Source organism: Tenrec ecaudatus, chromosome 1, assembly GCF_050624435.1.
Source record: "Tenrec ecaudatus isolate mTenEca1 chromosome 1, mTenEca1.hap1, whole genome shotgun sequence".
Lineage (NCBI taxonomy): Eukaryota > Metazoa > Chordata > Mammalia > Afrosoricida > Tenrecidae > Tenrec > Tenrec ecaudatus.
Genome location: NC_134530.1, coordinates 8,151,887 through 8,176,658, shown reverse-complemented (window position 1 = coordinate 8,176,658; position 24,772 = coordinate 8,151,887). Strand labels below are relative to the sequence as shown.

Sequence of the window (24,772 nt, the reverse complement as noted above, 5' to 3'; positions counted from 1 at the left end):
ACTAACCAATGTCTCCTATCACTCACTTGTCTGTTGTCCATCCCCCAAGGAAGGGTTTATATGTAGATCATTGTGATCGCAATAACACAAAGAAAATCAATGTGAAAATTATAACTAATAACCAATTCAAAATACTGAAAGCATTCAGATCACACAGAAGCCAGAAAAATTATAATGGAACTTTGCTGTGACCTCAGGGAAGACTAAGATGTAATACTGGGTAGATTATAACAGAAAACCTCCTCATATCAAGGGATGTTGTTGAAGGTAACCAAGAAAAATTATTTTATATGGCTATTGGTAAGACTGTGTGTATATCTGCTTTGTATAAACAAAGTTTTTAAAGAGAGTTTAAATAGAATTTTAAAAGTTCACTACTACCAAGTCAATTCTGACTTATCAGAACAAGTTAAGGAAAATACTTAATGGCAGAGAACTTTTTTCCTCTAATTTTCACATATACAAATGGAGTTACCAGTCTTGTGGCTCTGGGTAAAGTATTAATATCAAGGTTGTACTTTGGAATGTGTTGGTCTAGATATGTCTGATAAATATCCCCATGAAGCTATAAAGTAAACATAACTTGACACGTTTGAAATCCCAGAGTGTTCCTTTCTGGAGACATAAAGCTGGAAGTTGTTAGTATGTAGTTGTCTTTTTGAGCCGTGTGGTGACTGTTTCAAAGACCATATCCATTGTGAATATAGATTTGAAAATACTCACCAACATACTAGCTAACCACATCCAATAGCATGCTAAAAGCATTTTATATATGACCAGGTGGGATTTATCTCTAAGTACAACGTAAGTTCATCCATCAGCATTATATATCACATCAGTGGAACAAAGGAATAAAAACACACCCTCACATCAATTGAGATAGAAGGCTGATTTAACAAGTCCAACAAAATCTCCTGAAAAAACACACAAAAATTTAGAAAAACAAGGACAATTCATCATTATTGTAATGGAGCTATTTTATGATTTAAAATCAGAAATGGTGTGCATCAGAATGGTATACTTTCTGTATACTCATTCAATCTGTATGCTTAGCAAATAAGAAAACCTGGTCTACATAACGGAGAATTGGGCAGCAGAATTTGAGAAAGGCTCAATAATAACTCGAAGTATGCCAATGAGAAAACCTTGCATGTTGGAAGCAAGGAATATTTAGGAACTTGCTGATGAGTATTAAAGACCACAGGCATCAGTAGGGCTTATAGCTCAATGTAAAGAAAGCAGAGATCATCACAAAGGAACCAATAGATAGCACTGACAAGTGGAGGGAAGATTGATGCTTTGAAGGATTTTTTTTAACACATATCCAGAACCAACAATTCAAAGAAGCAGTAATCACAGAAAAAAACAATTTATTGGATTGGACAAATCGGCTGCATAAGACCTCTTTAATATACTAGAGAGCAACTGTGTCCCTTTTATGTCCAAAGTGTGCCTGACTCAAGCCATGGTACTTTTAATGGCTTTGTGTGCATGTTAAAACCAGACAAGGACAAAAGACCAGAGCAGAATTGATGAATTTGAATCATAGTGTTAGTAAATACTGGGGTAGTTACAAGTATTTTGTGTCAACTTGATAAAGTTTAGGGGAGGAGGATAGCCTCAACTTGATTGGCCTAAACTCATCAGGCCACAACTTGATTGCAGGTGCAACAGAGATAAATGGCTTGCTGGAGTCTGGTCTCCCTCTTTCCCTGCCTTCACATTCGTGCTGGCCAGCCACGCTGACACCTGGGAGAGCACTGGACGTGTGCCCCCCACCATTGGGTCCACCAGACTTTGTGCCCACAGCCAGTGATCCTCCTACGTTTTGCATCATTGTTTTGGTTATGTGAGTCTGGAGAGGGATTTATGGAGCAGTATCGGACTTGATCTGGCCTGGGATAGGATAGTTTCCTAATATACAATTGCTTCTTGATGTAAAGCTCTTTCTTACACATACACGAGCATCGCTGCATTTGTTTCTCTAGTCAACCCTGGCTAACACAAGTACCATGGACGGCTGGAGGAAGAAACAAATGAATCCATCTTTGACGAAATACAGGCAAACGTTTCTTTGAAGTGCATATGAGGAACCTTTTTTCACACACTGTGCACATGTTATCAGCAGGGCCCAGTCTTTGCAAAAGTACATCGTGCTTGGTAAAGAGTCATTGACTAAGAGGAAGGCCCTCCAAAAGATGGATTGGCAAAGTGGCTAAAACAATGAGTTCAAGTGTAGGTACAGTTGTGAGGATGTTTCTGGACTGTGAAGGGTTTTGCTGTGTTGTGTATACTCTTACTCTGGCTTGGAACTGACTTGATGACAATCAACAACAAAGACAAGAACACCATGGACCTCCTAGAAGAAAACTTAGAAGTTCAGCTTTGCCCTTTGACAGTGTTGATTTTTCTTGTTTCATGTCATCTTTTCATCGAATTTAAATGTAAACTTCCTGCCCAGGTCATGCTGCAGCAACTGTTTTTGAATTTTGCTTACAGGCTATATTAATGATATTGTTCATAATTTCAACATTCTGTTTGGTTATCTTTTTTAGGAACAGATGGATGGAGGGGTACTTTTCTAGATAGTGGCATCCGAATTTCTTGGCACAGAGTAGTAAGTGCTTCCAGGGCTTCATCAGTTGCTGAAAGAGTTCAGTCAGTATTTTGTCAATTCCTGGAGCCTTCTTTCCAACCAATGACATCAGCGCAACTTGGAATCCTTCCTTCATCGCATCCGTTCTCGATCATACGCTACCTCTTGAAATGACTGAATGTCAGCCACATAGTCCTTCACCAATGGAACTCGGAGCTTAATTTTCCTTCTTTGCTTTCATGTTGGGCAATGCTTAGTGTGTTCTTCCCTTTGGGATTTCAAACTCCAAGTGTTTGCACAATTCAATATAATTCTTTACTTTGTCTTCTAGAGCTTCCCTTCATTGTTTTCTGTTCATCTATTTTGGTTTATTATTATTTTTATTGATCTTTGCTCCCTATATGAATGAGCAAACTTCAGAGTTTCTTTTGGCATCCATGTGGATCTTTTCTTTCTTTCCTGCTTTTATGATGACATTTTGCTTTCTTCATGTATAATGTTCTGGATCACATATCACAACTTGTTGGGTCATTGATCATTAGTGTTCAATGCTGCAAATCTGTTCTTAGGATGATCCCTAAATTCAAGTGGAATCTACTCAAGGTCATATTTTGGTTCTGTTGTTCTTTTAATTTTCGTAGCTTCAATCTAAACTTATCTATGCGCAACCGAGGATCTGTTCCACAGTCTGCCTCTGACCTTGTTTTGTCTGCTAGTTTTGAGGTTTCCTTCATCTCTTCTACAAGTGCGGTGAATTTGATACTTGAGTATTTCATTTGGTGAGGTCCATGTTTACAGTTCCACTACTTGTTTGTCCATTTGTGGTCTTGTAGTGACTTATGTATTGCTGTGATTCTGAAAGTGATATCAATGTTATTTCAAACACTAACCGGGTCACCAGAGTGAACAGCTTTCAACGGTTTTCAGGTTCAGAACAGGTATAAAGATGAAATGGGCTGTCCACTTAAGAGCAATGAGTCACAGAAAAACCTATGGAATGTATCCAAACATTTTGCATTACAGAAAACCTAATGAACATCTCTAAAATATTGAAAAGGTAGGATGTTACTTTGAGGATAAAGGTATGCCTGACCCAAGTCATGATATTTTCAAGTGCCTCACACACATATATGTGAAAGTTGGATACTTAACAACGAAGGAAGAAGAAGAATCAATACATTTACATTATAGTGCTGGTGAAGAATATTGAAAGTACCATGGACAGCCAAAAGGACAAACAAATCTATCTTGGAAGATGGAGAGCCAGAATGCTTCTTAGAGGGAAGGATGGTGAGATGAGATTTTGTCTCATGTACTTTGAACACGTTTTCAAGAGAGACCAGACCTGGAGATGAACAGTAAGCTTGGTAAGGAGGAGGGGCAGAGAAAAGGAGGCTGCCCCCCTAAATGATACGTATTGAAACAGTTGCTGCAACAATGGGCTCACACATAAGAACAGTTGTGAGAATGACTCAGGACCCGATAGCACTTCATTCTTTGTACATGGCGTCTCTAGGACTCAGAGCCACCTCGATGGCACTTCATAACTGAAATATGTGCATAGTCAGAATTTATGTTGTTGGGAAAACCTGTTTTCAATGAAGACGTCATTAGTCTGGTAAAATCTATCATGCAGTCTCCAGCTTTGTTTTGATCATTCGTCCACATATTCCAACCGATTCTTTCTATGTGTTTCCAGCATTGTCATTCCTCTGGTCCCTCTAATGCTGTTGTTATGTGTCATTGAATCATTCCCTCCCATAGCACCCCTATGCACAAGAGAATGAAACCCTGCCCAGTCCTGCAACGATTCTCACAATTGCTACTATGTTTGAGCCCCTTGTGGCAGCGACTCTGTCAGTCCATCTCCTTGAGAGCCTTCCTCTTCTTCACTGCCTTTCTGCGTTCCCAGCACAATGCTTTGTTACAGTACTGCTCTCTCTTGACAACATGCCTAGCATATATGATACAAAGCCTCACCATCCTTGCCTCTAAGGAACCCTCTGGTCTTTTTTCTTGCAAGACAGATTTGCTTGTCATTTTAACAGTGATTCATGGCATTTTCAATATTCTTCTCCAACATATCTGTTAAAATGCATCGATTCTCTTTTATTTCTTCCTTATTCAATGTGCAGCTTTCACATGCATGTGAGGCAATTTAAAATGTCATGATTTAGGTCAGGCACATCTTTGTCCTCAAGGAAACATTTCTGATTTTTCAGTAGTCTAAAATGGTCTGGTGCAGTAGATTGATGTAATACAATGTGTCTTTTCATTTCTTGATTGCTGCTTCCAGGAGCATGGTTGTAGATCCAAGCAAGACATCATCCTTGAAAACTTCATTTTTAGCTATTTATTAGGATATTAAATTTGGTGCCAATTGTGAGGATTTTTGGTCTTCTTTACATTGAGCCATGCTCTGTACTGAAGGTTACAAACCTTGGTCTTCATTAGCAAATACTTCAAGTCTTAGGCACCTTGAGCAAGCAAGGTTGTGTCATTTGCATACCACTGGTTGTAAATAGGCTTTCCCCAATCCTGATGCCACATTCTTCTTCATGTAATCCACATTCCTTGATGATTTGCTCAGCATACATATGAGATAAGTATGATAAGAACATACAGCCTGTGAATTTAATTCACTTAGCATTTCTTTGTTCTGTTCCCTTAAATATCTCTTGATCCATATAAAAGTTCCGCATGACATAGTGAAGTGATCTGGAATTCCAGTTCTTCTTGAGGCTAATCAAAATTTGTTATTATCCACAGTCAAATGCCTTTGCATAGTCAATAAAACACAAATAAACAGCTTTCTGGTATTCTTTGTTTTAAGCCAAAGACCATCTGACTTCAGAAATTATATCCCTTTTTGATGGCATCTTCTGAAATTCTGAATGTTCTCTCTCAATCTACTCTTGCAATGGCTGTTGGATAATCTTCAACAAAAATTGAATTGCATCTGATATCAATCATAGTACTCTTTAGTTTGAGCATTCTGCTGTGTCACTTTCTATGAATGTTACAAAATAGATCTCTTTCAGGCAATTGGCCACGTTGCCACCTTCCAAATTTGCTGGAAGAGCCAATTAATTATTTCTAGTTCATCATCAGCTTGTTGAAATATTTAAATAGTTATCCTATCAATACTTGCAGCTTTGTACAGCTTGGACTTCTTCAACACCATTGTTTCTGGCTTATAAGCTAGGTCTTGAAATGGTGGAATATCGACTAGTTCTTTCTAGTAGAGTGACTGTGTATTATTTCCATATTCTTTTGATGCTTCCTGCATCTTTCAATATTTTGGCCATAGAATCTTTCAATATTGAAACTTGAGGCTTGAAATTTTGGGGAGATTATTTTAGTTTAATTTGTTAATTTCTTCGCTAGCATTTGTGGTTGGTGCATAATTATGACTCATTGTTTTATTGATTGGAGTTCTCTGAAGGCAGATAGGTACTCCTATGACACATAGCTTTATACTCAAATTGATTTTGAAATGTCCTTTGTGATAATGAATGCCAAGCTATTCCTTTCGATTGTGTCATTCCCGACATAGTAAACGATATGCTCTTCGGATTCAAAATGGCCAATCCCTGCTCATTTCCACTCACTAATGCCTAGGATATTGATCTTTTTGAATTGCATTTAATTTTTGATCACTTCAAAATTTGCTAGAGCCATATTTTGTACCATCCAAGTTCTGATCATTAGTAGATCTTTGTAGCTGTTTCTTCGTAACTTGAATTGTTCCCCATCAGCAAATGAAGGTCTAGAAGACTTCACTCCACAGACTTTACTCCATTCATATCACCATGGTCAGCGTTTGTTTGAGAAAGCAGCTCCACATCTGTCACAGTTCCAGTGCTTTCTGACACAAGTGGCCCATCATTAGGCACTATCTTAGTCACTGCTCTGCTTCTATTCATCAGGTCTTCAATATCTGACAGTGTTTCCTGTTGTGCATTAGGTTTCAACAGCTACTTCCGTGGAAGTGGGCAACTGGGTCCTTCTTTGTCAACTATTCTTATAACGCAAGTTCCTCTGAAACCTGTTCCCTTCTGGTGAGCCAGCTGGACTTTGACATACCAAAGATGTAGCCTCCCTGCCTCACAGTAACACTCTAACCACCACAGACCTTAAAGCATTGCAAACCCATAGGAAAAAGGCTTAGAAAGGATAGTATTTTAAATGGGGTAAATCCCAAACCGATAGCAAACGTATGTCATCTTCCTGCCACAGTTATGTTTATTCCCATTTCTTCAGGCCCTTTGCACACATGGGCAACCCTCCCTTCTGTTTCACATATGTGAGCATCTGATTTTGAGGCAATGTGGCTAGATTATAAGTGATATGACCTAGAATGATGCAATCAATTCTATGGATCTCTGAGCAGCCAAGCAGTTGTGGGAGGTTGTAGTGAAGTTGTTAAATACTGTTGAGTCTGTATTCCTCTGCACAACAGGATACAATGTCACCCTGTCCTCCACCATCCTCAGAATCGTTCCTGTGTCTGAGTTCATTGTTGCCACTGTTGTGTCTACCTATGTCACTTAGGGCCTTCCCCCTTTTCCCACCCCTCCACTTCCATTGCCCCATCATAAGCATCACAAGCATGATGTCTTTCTCCAGGGATTGGTCTCTCTTGGCACAAGTCCAAAGTATGTAAGATAAAACCTCGAATCCTTTGCCTCTGAGGACCACTCTGGCCATCCTTCTTCCAAGAAAGTTTGGCTTTTCCTTTTGCAGTCCATGGTATTTTCAATATTCTTCTCTAGCTCTACAATTCAAATGAACCGATTTTTCTTGGGTCTTCTTTATCCAGCTTTCAAATGCATATGAGGCAATTGAATATACTACTACTTGTGTCAGGTGTACTTTAGTGCTCAAAGTAATATAGCCTTGCTCTTCAATACTCTAAAGAGGTCTTGTGCAGCAAATTTACCCAATGCAACATATCTTTGGATCTCTTGACTGTTGCTTCCATGAGCATTGATTGTGGATCAAATTAAGACAAAAAATTTAATACTTTTATTGGGGGCTCTTACATATCTTATCACAATCCATACATCCATGCAGTGTGTCAAGCACATTTGCTGCCATCATCATTTTCAAACCATTCTCTATCCACTTGAGCCACGACATCAGTTCCCCATTTCTTCCCCCTCAGTCTCCCACCCGCCCTCTCTCATGAACCCTTGATAAGTTACAGATTTTTATTTCCATATCATACATTGTCCCCTCTTGACCCTTGCCCACTACCGTTATTCTTCCACCTTTGAGGGGGATATAAATTTATCCTTGTGGTCCATTTCCCCTTTCTATCCCTCCCCTTCCCCAATTCTCCTGGTATCTCTACTTTCATTGTTGGCCCTGAGGGGTTTATCTATTGCGGGATCATACCTGAAACAGTGTGCATACTCTGGTCTCATCTGATTTGTAAAGTAGAATTGAGATCATGATAGTGGGGTAAAGGAAGCACCAAAGAGCTAGAGGAAAGTTATGTGTTTTATAGGTGCTATAATGCACCCTGACTGCCTCATCTCTTCCCTGTGACCTCTTTGTGAGGGGAAATCCCATTGTCTACAGATGGGTATTGGGTCTCCACTCCATGCCCCTCCACCATTCACATTGGGAATGATTTTGTTGCAAGACAAAATCCTGACTACTGCAGAATTTTTCCCATTTGTCATGATATTACCTATTGGTCCAGTCATCAGGATTTTGGTCTTCTTTACTTTGTATTGCAATCCATACTTATGGCTACACTCTTTGATTGTAGTGGAACTCAATTTTTGATGAGGTCTCAGCTCTGATACAAATGAAAGAAAGTTTCTTGGAGAGTGTGGACAAATTATTTTATTATTTTAGTTTTAAAAATCATTTTATTGGGGGCTCTTACTGCTCTGAAAAAAATCCATAACATCCATTGTGTCAAGCACATTTGTACATATGTTGTCATCATCCTTTTCAAGACATCTTCTTTCTATTTGAGCCCTTGGTATCAGCTCAATTTTTTATCCTCCCTTCCCCACCTGCCTTCCCTCATGAATCTTTGATAAATTATAAATTATTATTGTTCTCATATCTTACATTGAACTTTGTGTCCTTTCACCAATGTTTCCTTTTTTGTCACCCTGGGTGTGTGTGGTGTTCTTTGTTGTTCATTGTGATAAGTTCCTCCACTCTTCCTTCTACCCACCTGGTATTGCTACTCCCATTATTGTTGTTGAGGGGTTTATTTGTCCTGGGTTCTGTGTGTCAAAAGCTCTTATCTGTAACAGTATTCATGCTCTGGTCTAGCCTTATTTGTAAGGTAAAACTGGGGTCATGGTAGTGGGAAGAAGGAAGCATTAGCTTACTAAAGGAATGTAGTGTGTTTTGTCTGTGCTATGCTGCACCCTGGCTGGCTCGTCCCTCTCTTGTGACCCTTTTGTGAGGGGATGTCCAATAGTCTACAGATGGGTTTTGGGTCTCCACTCTGCCATTGCCACCCTCCCCCCCGCCCCACTTCACTTCATTGTTATTGTGGGTCTTCTGATGTAGGATACCTGATCCTGTTGATACTTCACGATCACATAGGTTGGTGTGCTACTTCCATGTGGATTTGTTTGAAGTAATTCCTATAAGGTATTTGCTGTTGGGAAACATTTTGTTTCTTGCTGGCTCTGGATTCTTCATTGACCTCCGATACTTTGGATTTGAGCCAATCATCCACTTTATTGTCTACAGATTCTGAGAGTCACCAGCAGCTTGCCATCTCAACTGCTTCCCTTTGATTTCATTGGACTCTACAGCCACCAGGCAGACCTGCCAACCTTGATCATTCATTTTTACACCCACTACCCTGTGGGCTTCTTGCTTTATCTACCTGCTTCTTGGCTTGTCAGTCTATGAAGCTCTGTGAAGCATGAGAATCCTTGAGTTTGTAATTTGACCCAGGGACTTGAATCAGACTGGACCTCCTCATTTCTACAGTAGTCTGCATCATATTCTGTATATACATTTCTCTTTTGTTCAAGTTTGCTTATCTAGAGAACAGTACTTATATAAATATAGGTATTATATATCAAATATACCCTTTAATGCAAATTCTAAATGCTTAATTTATGAGGAAAGAAAGGGAAGATACTGGAAGGGAGGCAAGAATTAAAGGAAACAGAGGTTAATAATGTTATGTGCACAGTCTTGCAACAATGGTGTTGTATGGATTGATGTATGCATAGGCACAAAGGCTGAATAGGTGCAGGATACAGTGGGAGCATATTAGTGACTATATATAGTTTGACAAGGGATATTCGATTTGAGTATTTATCTTTGCCATAAGTGCTGAATGTGGTGAAACACAAGATGCCAAGTCATGAAAAAATCTTAGACAGAAGCAAATACTTTGGAGAAAGGAGTCAGTGGTCCAGGTAATTCATGAACACAGTCATAGTGTCACCTAAATTAATTGACATATGTTACAAAGAAAATGTTCTACATTGTACTTTGATGAATGGGAACATGGGTCTTAAAAACTTGTTAGTAGCCATCTAAGATACATTTTGGGTTCCTTAACATTGTAGGAAAGATAAATGATGAAAATCCAAGAAGTGTGAAAGATTAGTCCAATGGACCATGTGATCATCGGTCTCTTCAACCCTGAGATCAGCAGACTTAAATGGTGCCCTCATGGCATAATGGTTAAGTGTTTGTCTGATAGCAGCAAAGCCAACAATTTGAAACTGCCATCCATTCCCCATCAGAAAGGTGGGGATTTCTTCTTCTTAGAGCTTTACAGCTTGGAAAACTCATGAGGAAAAGTCTCTCCGGTCCTATAGCGTTGTTGTAAGTTAACGTTGACTCAATTGCCTCAAAAGCAGAGAGGGAGAAAGAGAGAGAGAGAGAGGGAGAGAGAGGGAGAGAGAGAGAAGGACTATACTAGTAGTTCTTAAAATGATAGATAATATTAGAAGGTTAATAAGTGTGAGAAAATTCTGAACAGAAACCTGATTTATATAAAATACAAGGCTTACTGGTGAGACAGAAACTGATGGAACCCTCAGTATTGATGGAACCTTAGTGACCTGTGAGGTCTGGAAATGAACTCATCACCTGCCCTTGAAATTCAGTCAAACAACAGGTGTATAAAGAGAAGACTAGCACGGGAAAAGTATGCACATCTTAGAATAGTCGAGCAGTTTAGGTCAAAAGGACAGCATTTTCTGAAGGTCAAATTTCAGGAGGGCGAGGACAGCAGAGAAGTGAAAATAGAGGCACACGGTGGAAGCGACCTTAGTGATGCTCCATGTCATCACTAGCATGGAACACAGCGTGCATGGGATTTTTAAATGGGAAACTGTAAACCTGCCTTGTAAACCTTCACTCAGTTCATAGTAAACCATTTTACAGGCAGATTTTACAGCGGGCTCATTGAATGTTGATATTGCTTTTCCATGTTTATGTTTAGCATTTTCTAAGATAGTGTTTGTGGTCAAAATGAACTGAATATGTAACAGCCATTTTTATTTAGAATCTTTCCAAATGTCCGAGTCTATATTATTTTTTTGAATTTACCTATCATAGGTTGAAATCATGTCTCTTTGCTATCAAGATTTTTTTAGTAAATTGAATGTTAGCAGAAAAGCTGTTGGTAAGTGAACCTGTTGTGGTTCTAAGTAAGTGATGTTTGTGATGACAAAGATATGTTAAAATATTTAAGACTTGTGATCTGAGTGCAAAGATAGAAACAAAAGTGCTATTGATAATAAGAAAGGGCTTACATAAATACCAAAACCTACCTATGTACTTTATTAATTGCATAAATGGAAATTGCAGTGAATGGATTTTTTAATAATACAATCTGGGACACAAAAATGAATATGAATCTCTGTCTCACATCAAATGTATAAATAAACTACAAGTTGAGATCAGGCTTTAAATCTTCAAGAAAAGAGTAAACATTTTTTAGATTGAGAAAATTTCAAAAACAAGATATCTTAAATTCACTCTCTTAAGGAATGTTATGTAAAGTAAAACTATCTGAAAATTAAACACCCTTGTGTAAACACAACAAAGGGCAGGCAACACCCCCCCCAAAGAAATAGACTATATATTTAAGAAAATAGCAGGGCAGGCAACTGAAAAAACATGCCGATTTTATAAAGAACTGATTCAATTAATAAGAAACAGATAAATAGCTCAAAAGAAAGACCAGAGAGGAAATTCCACAAAAGGAAACACAAACAGTCCATAAGTAGATGAGAAGAAACTTTGTCTTTATTAATAAAAAAATAAATGTCAAGAAACAATTGATATGAAATGATTTTACAGCCACTAAGTAGAATAAATGAAAATGTTCCTGTGATGAGCTACATCATTAGAATTCTCTTGTGGGTGTTTAAACTAGTTCATTCACATAAAAAACTCTTAGGAACATTTCAAAGGAGACAAGGCACTTCCCTGCTTCCCAAAATTTTGCCCCAGGTATACAATTTATTCTCCTTTCTACCAGCTGATGTATATTTGTATATTAAAAGATATCTAGTCATAATAAAGGATTAGCTACTAAAATACCCATTAACATCAAAAGGGATACACACATATCTTTAACATACATAAAGGGAGGGAGTACAGCATTGGAATAAATGAATTATGATTACACAAAGCAGCATGACATACCTGTCAAAGCACAATTAGGACAGAATTTATTCATTTATAGTTAACCCTTAATTTTGAAAATAGACACAATTATAAATTAGAGAGACACAAAAGAGTGATCAAACAATGACCTTTCATCTTAATTGTCAGTTTTGTAGGGGAGATATTATAAAATACTAGCATTTTCACAGGTGTGTCATAGAAGGCCTGCAGGCATTGCTTGGCTGCTATCCAAAAGCTTGGTTCCTCAGAAGCAGCCACACAGTCCTGTGGGAGAGCTGGTGATCTGCTCCCACGGAGATGAAACCACAGAGCACCTATGGAGAACGTTCCACTCTGTTACATGGTGATGCGCTGAGCCAGAATTGACTTGACATCATCCAACAACACATCAATCATGGAGGGCTACAATATCAATCTACAATAAAACTGAAAATAACTGTCTCAAATTTCTGGAGTCTAAAGTCCAAATTTACGTTAGTCACAGTACTAAGATCCCCTGAAGACTCTGGGAAAAGATGCTCTCTGGTTTCTTCCAAATTCTCATATCTCTATGAATTTTTTGGCTTACAACTGCAATGTAACTAAATCTATCTCTTCTGCTGCCTTCACATGATAGCTCTTCTGTGACTCCTGTCTCCATGTTGTCTCTTTCATAAGAGCACCAGTCCTACAGGCTTAGAACAGGCCCTAATCCAGTATGACCTTAGGTTAATTTAAGTGATAATAAATTCCAAACGATCTCACATCCACAGGCAACAGGAGTTAAGATTTAAATCTGTTATTTTGGGGAAGCATGTATCACAAACTCACATAGACAGATCTGATTAGGTGCCAGGGAATTGGTTCTGACTCATAGCAACCCTAAGCCCCACACCTAAACACTACATGACCCAGTGCCAGTCTCTGCCTGAGCCTGTTGATGCAGCCTCTGTGTCAATCCATCTTATACAGTGCCTTCCTCTTTTTGTCGCCCTTCGACTTTACCTAATATGATGTCCTTCTTCAGGAACTGGTTTCTCCTGATCATATGTCCAAAGTTCTAGTCTCTCCTTGAAGGTCGCTTATGAGACACCATCAACTCCATGGCAGTGAATTTGTTTTGGGGTTTGGGCATAATTCCAATAATAACAATAAAACTGAACCAAAAGAATAACTTCAGAAAAATGGCAAATACAGAATTCAACAAGGAATAAAATATTTTGAGAATGCTGGTAGTACTAATTGCATTACCTTGCATTATATGATTGAACTATTGAAGTATAATGAATGAAAAATGTCCTAATAAAATGATCTGAAAAATAAATTAAAGCTGCCTTGGTAAATGTTTTCCCCCAAACTTAACTTAGAAAGAGGTATATGATGTCATTGTTCATGAGGAGATGGAAGAAGATGTTTTCTCTGTCCCTCTATGGAAAAATTTATTAACAATAGGGCCTCAATTGCCAGTAGGTCCAGGGACAAGGAGTCAGATTTGTGTCTCTGGATATAGCAACTGGGTGGCAAACTGTCTACGACCATGAGAAGATAATCCCTACAATAAAGGCACTTTCTGGGCATATGAACAGCGTCCTATTGTCCTCTTGCTGTGCATTTTCCATCTCTGGGTCCTGTAATCAAAGATTCATCTATTGTTTGAGCATTCAGAGTCAGCATTTCTATTTTCTTCATCGAGCCAATGCCTTCCTCGCTGATAAGATTTCATTATCTTGCAACTTTGCCAAGTCACAGCAATCATCTAATCAGTAAATTTTATACAACAGGAAATTGAATATCATAATTGCCAATCATAGTGGAAGCACCTGAAGCTTACCAGTGATGGTCCTGACAACCATGACACCCCTGGGACACAGGGGAATTCTTTTTGCTAAGCAGGACTAAATCTGGGGTACCATTCATATAAGTCTAAGAATATTGCTCCAAAGCATTACTCCTCAAATTCCTGTGGTAGGTTCTGTCTCTGTGGAACCTCCCTGACAATGTTGAGCTTAAAAAGCAGAAATCAGTGGTGAGAGTGGTGATGCCTGGATGGTGGAGGGAATGTGGGGTGGAAAAGGGGAACCGATTACAAGAATCTACATATAACCTCCTCCCTGCGTGATTGACAACAGAGAAGTGGGTGAGGGGAGACATCAGACAGTGTAAGATATGACAAAATAATAATAATTTATGAATTATGAAGGATTCATGAGGGAGGGGAGAGTGTGTTGGGAGGGGTAAAATGAGGAGCTGATATTAAGGGCTCAAGTAAAAGGCAGATGTTTTGAGAATGATGATGGCAACAAATGCACAAATGTGCTTGACACAATGGATGGATGGATTGTGATAAGAATTGTACAAGCCCCCAATAAAATGATTTTTAAGTAGAAACCATTTGCCAAATAGCACAGAGCTGCACAAAGAGAAGAGCCAAGTTTCAACTGCAAGTTGAGTTGCACTGAACCGTAATGTAATCTCTTCATTCTAGAAGAAGACAGTGATGTGAGGAATAGTCAGGTGTGCGGTCTTGTGTACCCTTTAACTCTGAAGCAATCTAGAAATCCAAATGTGAGCTGACAATGGAATCATTGCAAAGCAGGCATGCCCCTGATGATGTTTCTCAAAGCTCCTTTCATGTCCCTGTTTCTCAGGCTATAGATGAAGGGATTCATCATGGGAGTGACCACGGTGTACATGACTGAAGCTACTGCAGTCTCTCTAGAGGAGCGTGTGAATGTGGAACTAATATACGCACCAAAAGCTGTCCCATAGAACAAGGAAACAACAGAAAGGTGAGATCCACAGGTAGAAAAAGCTTTATACTTTCCACCTGCTGATGGCATTCTCAAAATAGAGGAGACAATTTTTTTATAAGAGAAAATTATTCCAGAGAAAGGAGCAGCACCCAGTATACCTGCTGCAAAATATAAGACGATGTTATTGATGAGTGTGTCAGAGCAGGCCACCTTGATGACTTGAACCACTTCACAGAAGAAGTAAGGGATTTCCAAGTTTGTGCAGAAGGACAATTGTAACAACATCAGACCGTGGAGCAGTGCATCCCCCAAGCTAATTAGCCAGGAAAGTAATATCAATAAGCAACAAAAATGTGGGTTCATAATAGTTGTGTACCTCAGTGGGTGACAAATGGCCACATAGCGGTCATAGGCCATTATTGAAAGGAGAAAACTTTCCAAACTAGCAAAAACCAGGACAAAGCCGGCCTGAGTGAGGCATTCCACATAAGTGATGCTCTGGATTTCTGCTTGGAGGTTCACCAGCATCTTTGGGATGGTGGTTGTGCTGAAGCAGATGTCAGTAAAGGAGAGATTGGCAAGGAAAAAGTACATGGGGGTGTGGAGGTGGGAGTCAGAGGTGACAGCTAACATGATGAGCAGGTTTCCCAGGACAGTGACCAGGTATATGGACAGAAACAGGCTAAAGAGGATGGGCTGCATTTCCGGATCTTCTGTCAGTGCCAGGAGACGGAATTCCGAAACACTTGTTTGGTTTCTACGTTCCATAATGCTGATGAATCTGATAGAAAGGTGAGGTAACCAGACAATCAAATGCCATGCACACCATTTGAGGATGAGAATGTGAGGAATGGAAGGGATTGCAAAATTGATTCTGTTTTTGTGTATGTCATTTGGCTATATATTGCAAAATTAAAAAAAAAATCCCAGAAACTAGTGGAGCAAAGAATCACCATGTATTTGCTCTGGAAAAGAGAGACAGAGAGAGAGAGGTTTAAAATTTACTACTATTATTTGTTTATTGATCTTCTTATGGTTGATCTTATGTATTACTTGTATTATTACTTTAAAGATTTGGACATTTTGTAGGATAAAATGGACCCAGAGGCAGCTTGATAAGTCTGTCTTTTCCCCAGAGATTAGAACTTGGCAATGGAAATCCTTCCACAGGTAGCCCCCAATTTTCATAAGTCCACTTTTCACCACTATGTCTTTATGAAACCAAAAATCCAAACCCACTGCCATTGAGTCAGCTCTTAAGCACAGAGACCCTAACAACTGAGGAGAGCCATTCCTGAGGATTTCAGAGACAATAAATCTTTATAGGAGTGGACAGCCCATTTTTCTCCGTTGGCAGAAGTGGTGGATTTGAATTTTAGACCTTGGCATCACTAGCCCATTGCTTAATTTACAGTGTCAGGCCTACATTAATCTGTTTTTGCAAAATAAATTAGAGTTGATGTTGTTTTGTCACCAGCAAGGCATAAAGCAAAAGGAGTGCACCAGATTTATTTTGCAGCAAGTCATTAAAGAGGCAGCACGTGTCTGGAGAAGTAAGAGTGACCTTGCCAACTCCTTTCCTGGGAATTAATTTCAGCATCTCAGCATCAAGTGGCCACAGCTTTGAGCTGTGTCACTAAGCACTACATGTTAGTGTTATTTTGGGTTTTCTGTGTTCTCTGGTACTATTCATTAGATTGTGTTTTGGGGGCTGTGAATCCCCTTATAAATTAATGGCAATTGCTGCTTTGTTTTATTCCATTTTGGCTTATCAAATAATTTTGTAAAAACTGGTTTCATTTAGATAGTGCTGAAATCTGTAATATAAATGTGTGTTAAGAAGTACGAATAGAAAGATATGGTGGTGTTGATAAAATATCATCCACCATAACAAGAATGTCATTTTCTCTGATATTTAATAACATTCTTTTTATGGTGAATGAGAGTCATCATGTTTAAGAAGAGGCATATTTCTCTTCAGCAGAAAAATTGTCCTTGCCACTGGGGAGAGAGACAGGTGCAAGGATACAAGGAACTATCAAAGGAAACAGGAGAGAGTCAGGTGTTCGGGGATGACTTGATTCCTGTCATATCATGTGTTTACTGTCTTCACGTAGACCATTCCTCTGGATGAACCCGTATTCAAACACTTGTCTTCCACACATTGGGGAAAGCAGGGGTAGAAAAGGGGCACCGATCACAAGGATCCACATATAACCCCCTCCCTGGGGGACAGGCAACAGACAAGTGGGTGAGGGGAGTAATCAGACAGTGAAAAACATGACAAGATAATTTATAAATTATCAAGCGTTTCTGAGGAAGGATTGGTGGGGACTGAGGGGATAAATGAGGAGCTGAGTGAGGAGCTGATACCAAGGGCTCAAGTAGAAAGCAAATGCTTGAGAATGTTGATGTTAACAAATGTACAAATATGCTTGACACAATGCATGTGTGTAAGGATTGTGATAAGAGTTGTGCAAACCCCAATAAAATAATTTTAAAAACCCTTTTCTTCATTTCCAAATATTGACAGCCTTTAGGTTACCTTGTTGGCATCATTGAAGAATGGTACTTGACATCTGTCCTGGATGATAGGTGATGTGGATAGAAGTTGTTGTCCTTAGGAAAGGCAGAAGGATGAAGTGAGGTACTGGGCTCCGTAACAACAGGATGGTCTGTGGATAGTGTCTTGAATGCGTTGCTTCCTAACTGGGGAAGGACTGTTAAGTGAGGTGATTCCAGGTACATCATTTGTAATCTCTGTGTTTCTTGGGATTTAATATCCAAAGCTGCTCATTAATCAAACACTCTCAATGTCACTTTGATCCCAAGACATGGCAAATCCTCCAAGACAAACATGAAAATAGAAGATGTAACTCAGAACGGCTGATTCTTGAGCCCTGAGAGATCAGCTCAGTGACATTTGCCTCTTTGTAACTGTTTCACATACACAGCCTCAGAATTGGGTAAGGCTTATTCATACTCTGTGGTAAGAAGATGGTAAAACCGTACATACTGAAAGCCAGAGGGATTTGAAGTACTTGCTGATGAAGATCAAGAATCATAACCTCCAGTCAGCATTGTACCTCAGCGTATGTTTTTTGGTGTCATTGAGCCATTTATGCTTCATTGTGACTCTGTTTACAACAAAACTAAACACTTCCCAGTCCTGTCCCATCCTCACAATAGTTCTTAGATTTTAAACTCATTGATGCAGCTATAGTATCAACATATCCTGTTAAAAATCTTCCTATTTTTTTCTGCTGTGCCCCTAGTTTATCAAGCATAATGGACTGCTCCCTTGTCAACATGTTCAGAATATGTTAGATGAAGTCTTATCATCCTTGCTCCTAAGGAGCATTATGATCTATTGTTTATTTGGTAGTCCATGTTATTTTCAATATTCTTCACTAGTACCATGATTAAAATACTTTGATTTTTCTTCAATCTTCCTTCAGTGTCCAACTTTCACATGAACATAGGCGATTGAAAACACCATGACTTGAATCTGATATACATTAATCCTCAAGGTAACATCCTTGATTTTCAAAACTTTAAAGAGATATTGTGCCACAGATTTACCCAAAGCAATGTGTCCTTTGATCTCCCGACTGCTTCTTCTATGAACATCGATTGTGGATCCAATCTAGATGCTATCCTTGACAAATTTGGTCTTTTCTCTGTTCATCATGAGCTACTAGATCTACTGGTTCAGTTGTGTACATTTTGGTTTTCTTTATATGATTCATACTTGTAGATGCATACTTAAGACTGTATGTTAGACAGGGTTCTCTAGAGAAACAAAACCAGGACACTTATTATATATATGCACACACACAACATAAGAAATAGACAGTTAATCTATAAAGCAGTACAAATGTGTCAGTCCAACTCACTTCCATGAGATAGTTAATACTTTGGCAGTCCTTCAAGTCGTAAGGGCCACCAGGTAGTCCTCTGTGAAGCAATTCAGTCTATCTTGCCACAAGCAGCAAACAGCAAGGCAGGTCACCAACAGTCAGCCAGATGACATCATCCAACAGTCCCCAGCTCAAGTGATGTAAACTCCAGGAGTGTGGCAAAGCAGGTTTGAAGGAACCTCAAACTACAGGGATACAGTCCACAGGTTAGGTGTCCCATAGGTAGTGTAGCTTGCAAATTGAGGCAGAGAACATGTTAAGGCAGCCGCACACTGGTCCGATGATCAAAAAGCAAGAGACAAGAAAGACAAGACTTGTTGAGCCATTTATCTCTCTGCCCTTCAATTAATCCCACATGTGTTCCTTGGCCAGGTTGGCACAATAAACCAACCTATCACAATCCTCCCCGTGCCAACTTGGTACCTGTACACAAATTTTTAACCATACATAATATCCAGACATTAATGAAATCATACTTACACTTAACATCAAAATCTATCATACATATAAATGAAAACACACTGAGTCCAATTGTATCTGATACATCATACATGAACAAAGGAAAGATATACAATAACACATATAAAGAAAATAAACTGACAATCACAACCCTCATTTTTGCAATTGATCATGTGATTGTAACTGATAGGTAGAACTATCTACTTCTACTACCCATTCTGTATTACCTTTGCCCTCAGCAAGCAACTCAACTGGCTATGTTTTTTTGCCCAGTGGGGTGTCCCAGACCTTCATTCCTAAAGTGTCTGGATCATTAGACGTCAAGATTAAGTTGCTGTAACTTACCATTTACTTTAATCACAGGGTATGGTAGTACTAAGAGTCGACCTATGGGATCTCCTGGATTCCAGACATATTCTTCTTTACCTCCTTAATGTAGCACCACTCCAATTTCTCCTTGGTAATCAGGATCAATCACACTACTTAGTACAGTGATACCCTTCCTGACCTGTTGATCCAAAGACATGAGAAGCCCAAAGTGGCCAGGAGGCATTCTCAGCTGCCAGTTCAGTGGAATCCGTGCTGTTTCTGGGTAGGATAGTTCCTTCCTTCGGGACCAGGACCTTCAGAACTGAGGAGCACAGGGCTGTTGGGACAGGAAGCAAGATTGCTGCAAGTGGATCACTAGGAGTAATAGTGAGTGGTGCCACTCCAGCTTCCACCCCTTGGTTCCTGGACCCATGAATTCTGGCTATTGAAGACACAGCACCATATATTGACTTCTGGTTTATAGCATATACAGCTTCCTTGGGAACATTGCCCCAGCCCCACAAATTGTTGCCACCTAGTTGGCACTGTAATTGTGTCTTTAGGAGGCCATTCCATTGTGTTATCAAGCCAGCTGCTTCAGGATGATGAAGAACATGACACAACCAGTGGATTCCATGGTCGGGGACCCATTGCCACACTGCATTTGCTGTGAAGTGAGTTCCTTGATCTGAAGCAATGCTATGTGGGATGCCATGCCGGTGGATGAGGCATTCTGTAAGTCCACAAATGATAGTTTTGGCAGAAGCATTGCATGCAGGGAAGGCAAATCCCTATTCAGAGTAGATGTATATTCCAGTAAGAACAAGACACTGCTCCCTCCATGATGGATATGGTCCAATGTAATCAACCTGCCACCAACTTGCTGGTTGATCTCCCTGAGGAATATCTTGGGCTTAATGTTGGGTGGCTTCTGTTGCTGACAAATGGGTCACTCAGCACTGGCAGTGGCCAAGTCAACCTTGGTAAGTGGAAATCCATGTTGCTGTGCCCATGCATAACCTCCATCCCTGCCATCATGTCCACTTGTTCATATGCCCATGGGGTAATGATAGGAGTGGCAGAGGAAAGTGGAGGACCAGTTTCCACAGCGCATGTCATCTTATGCACTTGATTATTAAAGTCCGCCTCTTCAAAGGTAACCCTTTGGTGAGCGTTCGCATGAGACAGTTACTTTTTCTTTTTTGGCCCATTCAGAGAGGTCTAGCCACACACCTCTTCCCCAAATCCCTTTATAACCAATTTTCCAATCATGGTCCTTCCAATTCCCTGACCATCCAGTCAAGCCATTAGTCACAGCCCATGAGTCAGTATGCAGCCTCACATGTGGCCATTTGTCCTTATATACAAACTCAACGGCCAGGTGCACTGCTCAAAATTCTGCCCATTGGTAAGATTTCCCTTCACCACTGTCCTTTAGGGAGATCCCAGAAAGGGGCTGTAGTGCTGCTGCTGTCCACTTACGAGTTGCACCTGCATATCGTGCAGAGTCATCCGTAAACCAAGCATGACTTTTTTGTTCTTCAGTTAAAGTATGGTAAGGAACTCCCCAGAAGGCCATTAGATGCAGACTGGGAGAAAGGAGGCAATGTGACAGGAGTGGAGACTGTGGGCATTTGGAGCACTTTTTCATGCAGCCTATTTGTCTCTTCTGGTCCTAATTTGGCCCAATCTTGTATATACCACTTTCATTTAACAATGGATTGTTGCTGCCCACATTCAACTTTATGACTGTGGGTTCAACAGTACCCAGTTCATGGTGGGCAGTTCAGGTCTCATGGTGACTTGGTGGCCCATGGTGGGGCATTCAGTTTCCACCAAGGCCCAGTCACAGGCCAACAGCTATTTTTCAAAGGGAGAGTAGTTGTCTGCTGAGGATGGAAGGACTTTACTCCAAAATCTTAATGGTCTACACTGTGATTCACCAATAGGGGTCTGCCAAAGACCGCACTGCACCTTTATCTACAACGGGCACCTCTAGCACCATTGGGTCAGCTGGATCGTATGGTCCCCGTGGCAAATAAGTGTGCACAGCAGCCTGAAGCTGTGGCAGTCTTTTCTTGTTCTGGACCCCACTCAAAAATGGAGGCTTTTCATATCACTTAATAAATATGTTGAAGTAGAACACCCAAGTGAGGGATATGTTGCCTCCAAAATCCAGAGGCCCACTAGGCGTTGTGCCTCCTGTTTAGTTGTTAGGGAGGCCAGATGCAATAGCATATTCTTCACTTTAGTGGGAAAACCTTGACATGCCCCACACCACTGCAACCCTAGAAATTTTATTGAAGTGGAGGGTGCCTGAATCTTCATTAGGTTAATTTTCCAATCTCTTGTATGCAGACGTTGTACAATGAATCTACAGTATTTGATGTTTTCCTTAGTGGGTCCTGTCAGCATAATGTCATCAATATAATGTACTAGTGTGGCATTTTGTGGAATAGACAGACAATCAAGGTCCCTTTGGACTAAATTATGGCACAGAGTGCAAGAGTTGATGTACCCCTGGGGGAGAGTTGTGGAAGTGTATTGTTACCTCTGCCAGCTGAAGGCAAACTGCTTCTGGTGGTCCTTTGAGACTGGTATTGCGAAGAAGGCATTGGCTAGATCAATAGCTGCATACCAGGTACCAGGAGAAGTATTCATTTGCTCAAGCAATGAAATCACATCTGGAATGGCAGCTGCAATCAGAGTCACCACCTGGTTAAGTTTATGATAATCCACTGTCATTCTTCAGCATCCATCTGTTTTCTTTACAGACCAAATTGCTGAGTTAAACAGGGGTGTTGTAGGAATAATCACCCCTGCATCTTTCAAGTCTTTGACAGTGACACTGATCTCTGAAATCCCCACAAAAATGCACTACTGATTTTGGCTTACTATCTTCCTAGGCAATGGCAGTTCTAATGGAGTCCCCTTGGCCTTTCCTACCATGATAACCCTTATTCGACATTTCAGGGATCCAATATGGGGGTTCTTCCAGTTAAGTACATCTATCCCAATGATGCCTTCTGGAACTGGGGAAATAACCCCAGGGTGGGTTTGGGGCTCACTGGACCCTCAGTGAGGTGTATCTGAGCTAAAACTCCATTAATGACTCTGACTGATGGGCCTTCGAAACACTTTGGGTCTTCTGGAATTATTGTCAGTTCAGAGCCAGTATTCAGTAATCCCCCAAAAGTTTGATTCTTTCCTTTCCTCCAATGAACAGTCACTCGTGTGAAAGGCCACAGGTCCCTTTGGGGACAGCTAGTAAGAAAGACTAACCGTATAAACCTTTGGTATAATGTAGCACGGTCCTCCTTCAAAGGGACCTGGTCTTCCCTTCATTCAAGGGGTTAGGGACCTGTAAACTGGCTCAGGTCTGGGAATTGATTGAATGATCGGGACTGTCTATTCTGTTGTTCACCTGATCTAGCATTCTTCCACCTTATAGATCACATAAATATTTAGTAGTTTTCCCATGTATTTCACTACTAGGGACACTGTGGCTAAGTAGACAATACCATAAATCCACACAAGACAGGTTGCTTTGATTACTACAGAAACCTTGCTGTTGATTATAACCACATCCACCCTGTCTCTGTTGATTTAGTGCTGACACCTGCTCTCTACCATCACCGGGACCAATCACCCCCATTGTGGGCAAATGTTGGACTTTGCTTAGGGCAGTGCCCACTCTTCATCCTGGGGCACATAAAATAGCAATCACAGGAGTCTTCAGAGCTGCTGGGGCCCACTTCACAAACTTGTTCCTTATGGTTGTGGTGAAGGGTATGTCCTCAGGACACCCTCTTTTTTGGTCTATGAGAATATCCTGATAGATCCCATTTTCCTAAGTACCCATTTTCTTAGGCTTTTGGATGCCTTCTTCTACAGTGTACCAAGCTAGGTGAGGTACCTCAAGTTGGTCTAAATTAGGTCATCTGGCCATCCATGCTTCAGTGAACCAACCAAATAAAGAATTTGATCCCCTCTTAGCCTCTCTCGCTGAGACATTGAAAGAAGAATCTGTGCTTAGGGGTCCCATATCCAGAAATTCAGACTGGTCTAATATTACATTTCTTGAACCAGTATCCCACACCCTTAGTAACCATTCCAGGGATATTCCCCAGGCTTCTGCTTGCACATATTAGAAAACTGGAGCAGATCTTTGTGAGTACAGCATGCTCTTCATCAGCAAGTGCGTACTTTCATCGAGCAAGGACAGTCAGCTGAATATCATAGGTTGATAATGAGCCTCCTGATATTAAGCCTTACATTAGTCCTTTGTTGTATGCACACAACTGCCTCTTGGGCCATTGTACAGGTTCTGCATGAGCTTAATGTAGTATTCTAAGATTTCTCTCATTCTCAAGGTTGTCCATATATTCTTATGATCTACACAATCAAATGCCTTGGCATAGTCAATAAAAACACATGTAAACACCTTTCTGATATTCTCTGCTTTCTGTCCAGATCCATCTGACATCAGTGATGTTTCATACCCTTCTGAATCTGGCATAAACTTAACCGCAGCTTTTTTGTCAATGTACTGCTGCAATCATTCTTGCATGATCTTCAGCAAAATTTTACTTGTATGTGATTTACTTGTATGTATGCTATCATTTGAGCAATCTGTTAGGTCACTTTTCTTTGAAATGGGTACAAATATGGTCCTCTTCCTATCAGTTGGCCAAATTGTAGCACTTCAAAGAGTAAGTGCTCCAGCGCTTTATCAGCTTGATGAAACATTTCAATGGTATTCCAGCAAGTCCTGAAGCCTGGTTTTTGGCTAACGCTTTCAGTGCAACTTGGACTTCTTCCTTCAGGACCACTAGTACTGTTTCTTGCTTGTATGCTGCCTCTTGAAATGGTTGAATATTGATTAGCTCTTTTTGGTACAGTTATTCTGTATATTCCTTCCATCTTCTCTTGCTGCTTTCTGCATCACTCGGTATTTTGTCCATAGTATCCTTCAACATTGCAATTGAAGCTTGCATATTCTTTTGAATTCTTTCTATTTAAAATACGCCGAGCATGTTTTACTTTTTGGTTATTCTAACTATAGATCTTCGCACATTTCATTATAACATTTTACTTTTTCTTCTAGAACTGTC

At 40.1% G+C, this 24,772-nt stretch overlaps 1 protein-coding gene across 1 annotated transcript; it reads right to left on the bottom strand.

The window, feature by feature from the left end:
• Positions 1–14,799: 14,799 nt before the first annotated feature.
• Positions 14,800–15,753, bottom strand: LOC142430905 (olfactory receptor 7G1-like). The gene has a single exon (XM_075535965.1). It carries the CDS (start codon positions 15,736–15,738, stop codon positions 14,800–14,802), a length of 939 nt encoding a protein of 312 aa, XP_075392080.1. The 5' UTR covers positions 15,739–15,753.
• Positions 15,754–24,772: the final 9,019 nt, after the last annotated feature.

Coding starts and splice junctions, on each gene's coding strand:
- LOC142430905 (XM_075535965.1), bottom strand. CDS start 15,738: ATGGAACGTAGAAACCAAACAAGTGTTTCGGAATTCCGTCTCCTGGCA.